Source organism: Fulmarus glacialis, unplaced genomic scaffold (genome assembly GCF_000690835.1).
Source record: "Fulmarus glacialis isolate BGI_N327 unplaced genomic scaffold, ASM69083v1 scaffold26772, whole genome shotgun sequence".
Classification (NCBI taxonomy): domain Eukaryota; kingdom Metazoa; phylum Chordata; class Aves; order Procellariiformes; family Procellariidae; genus Fulmarus; species Fulmarus glacialis.
In genome coordinates, this window is record NW_009200138.1 from 4,890 (window position 1) to 9,600 (window position 4,711).

Genomic DNA, 4,711 nt, shown 5'->3' on the forward strand with positions numbered 1-4,711 from the left:
CCACTGCTGCTGGGCTCAAACTCATTTAAGACTCCACTTAACCTAAAGGTGCTTTTCACTACAACTGTCTGGTGTCTGTGGCTGACAGGCCCAGGGGAGGGTGGCTCCGGTGTCCCCAGCAGGCTGGAGGGGAGAGAAGCTCACACCAGCATAGAGGAACCATTATGCTGCCTCAGGGCAATGCTGGCAGGGCCGGGCGCCCGTGGCTGAAGGGCAGGATGGGGACAGGAGACTGATAAGTCCCTGTCTCTGGGCACTATGCAGAGCCCTTTGTTGGCAGGGGATGCAACTTTCAACCCCCTCCCCTAACTGCAGTTGCTTTTATCTGCCCCGCATCCCTGCAGTGGGTAGTTGAAAGCCCGACTGGCACACCCTGCCCTGCTCTCCCTCCAGCTGACACCAGCAGCCCCAGCAGCACCCCATGGGTACAGGTACAGCCCGAGCTCCCCGGGACCTGCACGGTCCCTCCCTCCTGCCCCATCCCACTCCCCCCCGCAAGGCAAGGTCTGCCAGGGAGGGAACTGAGTCCGTGCAGGAGGAACCAGCAACCTCAGAGCAGGGCGCTGAGCTGTGTCCTTCACCAGTTCAGCCCCTTTCTACCTTCAGTGACAGCAAAACGGGTACAGGCTTCCCAGCCCGCCCTGCACCGTGGGATTCATAAGCCTTGCGGGTGTGCGCAAGTTAGACAGCAGCAGTTCAGTTCCTTCCCTGCAGCCAGCGGGAGCCAGGGCAGCCACCTCCTCCCTGCAGCCTCCCGCGCTTGCCTGGGGGTCCCCTGCTGCAGGGCAGGTACTGCGCCAGCATGGCCTCGGCAGCCCCCCGGAGACCTGTGGCCACTCTGTGCCTTTCATTCTGTCCACAATCAACGGCTGAGTTCTGGGAGACCTGGTTCTTTCGGGTGTTGGATCTTGTCCCAGCCACAGCTGTATTTTGGAAAGAGTAAAATAAAGGGCCTCTCCCAACATGCGGTTGGTTATTGCAGAAACACTGTTACATTAATGATCGAGACCAGCTGATGTTATAAACCGCTTGCAACCTGTTACAGATGTTTGTATCTCGCTGTTTTCATTGCAAATAATGTGCCTTATGTAAGGACAAAAAAAAAAAGCCAATGAGGCATCTCAGTTTGCACTACCACTGCCCTATTTACTATCAGGACACCAATAAAGATTTCCTTTCTGAGTCACACCACTGGATGTCTCTCCCACGTACTGTTCATTTCTGGGTGGGAGGTGTTAACATACTGCTGCACCCCCACCTCCGGGCAGGAGCAATGCACACATATTTCCAAAGGTTCCTGCCCATCCTGGACTCACCCGACTTGCTTCCCAGCCTCCGGCTGCACGTGGTGAACCCAGCAATCCACCCAGGACTAGGAGAGGCTGGCGGCAGGGGAGCCAGAGGGAAATGATTTCCCTGATGCCGGAGGCTGCCGGGCTCTCTGTATAAATCCAGACTGCCAGCAGGCAAGGCTGGAGCCACGGGACCGGCAGCCTGGCTCAGGAACAGCTGTGTCCACAGCTATTCCCGCTGGAAAATTAGAGCGTGGTTGTTCCTACCCATCTTTACATGGCCCCTTCACTGCTTAGACAGGTCGGAAGAAAGGGGGAAAGAAGTTCAAAACAGAAAAATAGATAGCGTTTATTACAGATCTTACAACTTTCCACGTAAGGGGTCCCCTGAGGCAGGGTCAGAGCTCTCCTCTGTCGCCCTCTCCAGCTACTCAAGCCGGCTCCCCGGCCGAGCGGGCTCCCAGCTTGCTGAGCTTCTGCAGGAGGGTGCTGCGCAGCGCCTTGTCACTGACGTTGTCTGTGATGGACTCCAGGAAGTGCCTCTCGTTGGCTCTCCGCAGCGTGTTGCTGGGGGACGTATCGGCGCTGCTGAACGTCTCGTACTGCGAGAGGATCTCCAATGCCACCACCACCAGTGGCTCGCTGCACCCCTCGCTCGGCAGCATGGCAGCGACGTGCAGCAGGTGGCAGAACATCTGGATGCAGATGAAGGACACCTCCTGCATGGAGGTTCTGTCCTCGGGGGAGTGCAAGGGGGGCCCTGCGGCGCTCTTGACGGAGCCCAGCAGGTCCGTGAGGCTGCCGCAGTACAGCTGGACCACATGGAGCCAAGCCTCTGCCGGCAGCCAGGTGGAACAGCTGGAGCTGCAGAGGAGCTGGAAGCCCCTCAGGAAGAGCACGGAGAACTGGAGGTAGCAGGCAAACGGCCGGAGGTTGAGCAGGGGCATGTACTGCACGTACTCCAGCGTGTACGGCACGTGCAAGACTTGCCTCTGCAGCAGGTTTTCGACCACGTGCATGAGCCTCTTCCATTCGCTGTGGCTGCACCAAGGGAGGACCTGAATGAGGGCAACCAGGAATCCTTTGCTGAAGAGATTCACTTCTTCAGGGTTGTCCACGTTGACTGTGAGGAGCGTCAGCATTGTCTCCCTGAGCGCTGTGGACACGCAGCAGCACTCCATCCATGCCAGGAGCCCGCTGCCCGGTCCATAAGCTGGCAAAGGCTGGGATGTCCACTCGTCCTCAGGAAGTGTGCAGATCTCAAACAGCGTCGCCGGGACCTCGTTCTTGAAGTGGTCTCCGTAAAGCTTCTTCAGCCGGAGACCGATGGTCCAGTCCAGTGACGCCACCCTCCTGTGAAGCCAAGCCAGCGACTGGACCCACAGCTCAGGGGAGGGGGCGGCTTCTGGTCTTACCACCTCACAGAGCTGGCAGAGGATGTTCAGTATCAGGTCTTTGGTCTCCAGTGAAGGGAAGAGCTGGTCCCTAGGGTGATGCCAGTACTTCGTGTAACCATCTAGAAGCTTGCAGAGGCTGAGAAGAAGAGGGAATGGGTGACAGGACTTGATCCAGTGCTCTTCTGAACAGGACTGTATCCCCAAAACCTTACTGAGGATCTGGAGGCTCAGTTCAATTTGAGCCGAGTCTGACTTCAAATAAGGAAGGACAAAGGCTTTGGTTACCTCTGCAGGGGACACAAGCGGGGTGGCTGAGCTTGGCTGCATAAGAAAGGCCAGGAACTCAAGGAACTGTTCCTCTTCCCTTGCAGTGGAAAGCCTCCCCCATACTGCCTCCTCCAGACACCTCACTACCAGGTTGCGTGGCCTGCCCAGATCATCGTGGGTCTCCAGGAAGCTCACTGCTGGGAAGGAGCAGAGAATTTGCCCGAGGAACTGGTGCGCTCCTAGGTTGACTACAGCAAGATTACAAACCTGCTTCACCGTGGCCTCGGGGTACAGCAGCATGAGCCTGGCCACAGAAGCCACGGCCCTGGTCAGGCCTTCATCAGACACGCTCTTTGTGATCTGGTTGAAAGTCACATTCAGATCCCCCTGGAACCCCTCCATAACAACCTGCAAGTTCAGGGACAGACCTGGTCCGCCCCAGGACGCCAGGACGCCTGAGATCACTTTGTTTTTGTCGGTTAACGAAAGCTCAGTGTAACACTCCACGATGGCTTTGGTCACTTGCATCTGAAGCTCTCGGGCCTCCTTGTCTTGGCGGAACATGGCAAATTTCACCAGCATCTCCAGCAATTTCAAAACTAGCTCTGGTTTCTGGAAGAGAGCTTTGTTTTCCACAAGGCAGTCAACCCAGTCCTTCGAAAAGGCCCAGGTCTTTTCAGATGCAAAAACAGAGCACATCTCCTCGTACCGGTCCAGCTTTTGCTCAATGATTGTCATGACAACTGAAGACAAAAGGCTGGTGTCCAAATTCTTGCTCTTCAGGCTGGCACTGATCTCCTTGAGAAAGTCCTTGGTGATCTGTGTCAGCTCTAACACTCCGCGTGTCTCATCCTCACCCAGGTCTCTAGTCTCTGAGAAGCAATCCAAGTTCTTCCCAAAGGTGGTAAGAGTGTCCAGGAGCCGGTAGCTCTCATAGCAGAGCACCTCAGAGCTGTTCAGGGTGCCCTGCAGCTCCTCTCCCCAGGCACGCAATAAGGTGCAGAGAAAGTCCAAGCCAACAAAGAGCTCCTCACGAGAGAGCTTGGCCACGGACAAGAGGCTCACGCTTCTCTCTGCTTCCTTCACCTTCTCGTCCAGCCCCCTGTGGTGGAACTGGCTTTCAGCGTCGCTGGTCCAGAGGCTGACCACAGAGCTGACCTTGTCCAGGTACTCCGCAACAGGGAGAGGGCTGCCCTCTGGCTCTAGCTCAGAGAACACAGACAGCAGCTCCACCAGGTTGGCCAGGGCATAGCACCTCATGCGGGGCAGGGCGATGCTCCTGTAGGTTTGCTTTAACCCCTCTATCAGTACCATGAGCAGGCTGGTGGCAGCAGGGGGGTCATTCAGAGAGCCACGGTCACCCTTGAACCTCTTTGGGGGCTGGAGACCATCATCCAGACAGGACTCGCACCCGTGCTGACGTATGAGAGTGCTGAATGCAGAGACTGTTGCGTCTTCCTGTCCCTCCTTGTGTTTCATCACCTCCCACCACACGTCCAAGAAGAACCTGATGTCCGACGGGGATGTCTCACTGGCGACATACTCCACCAAGTGCTCCAGCTCGCTCTGGCGCACATCCTGGGGCAGCGCCAGCAGCAGCTGCACGAAGAGCCGGGGCGCACCAAGGGCCTTGATGAGCTCAAAGAGGACGGTGCGGTTAACATCGGGGATCATCCTGCCCACGGAGAAGAAGCCGTCCTCCTTCCATCCCTGGTCCAGCGAGGCGGCCGGCGGGCCCGGCAGCAGGACTTTAGC

General features: G+C 57.1%; 2 protein-coding genes across 2 annotated transcripts in view; one reads left to right on the forward strand and one right to left on the reverse strand.

The window, feature by feature from the left end:
• LOC104073656 (protein FAM57A-like) overlaps nt 1–873 on the forward strand; it is a gene marked incomplete at its 5' end in the record, with an annotated part of 5,650 nt that extends 4,777 nt beyond the window's left edge. Inside the window, one exon of the mRNA XM_009573506.1 lies at nt 785–873. Coding sequence (XP_009571801.1) covers nt 785–873 — 89 coding nt within the window. The remainder of the gene's footprint in view (nt 1–784) is intronic.
• A 797-nt stretch (nt 874–1,670) lies between these two features.
• On the reverse strand, nt 1,671–4,705 carry GEMIN4 (gem (nuclear organelle) associated protein 4). Its single transcript, XM_009573505.1, has one exon. It carries the CDS (start codon nt 4,628–4,630, stop codon nt 1,724–1,726), a length of 2,907 nt encoding a protein of 968 aa, XP_009571800.1. The 5' UTR covers nt 4,631–4,705; the 3' UTR covers nt 1,671–1,723.
• Between the last annotated feature and the right edge of the window lie 6 nt (nt 4,706–4,711).

Coding starts and splice junctions, on each gene's coding strand:
- GEMIN4 (XM_009573505.1), bottom strand. CDS start 4,630: ATGATCCCCGATGTTAACCGCACCGTCCTCTTTGAGCTCATCAAGGCC.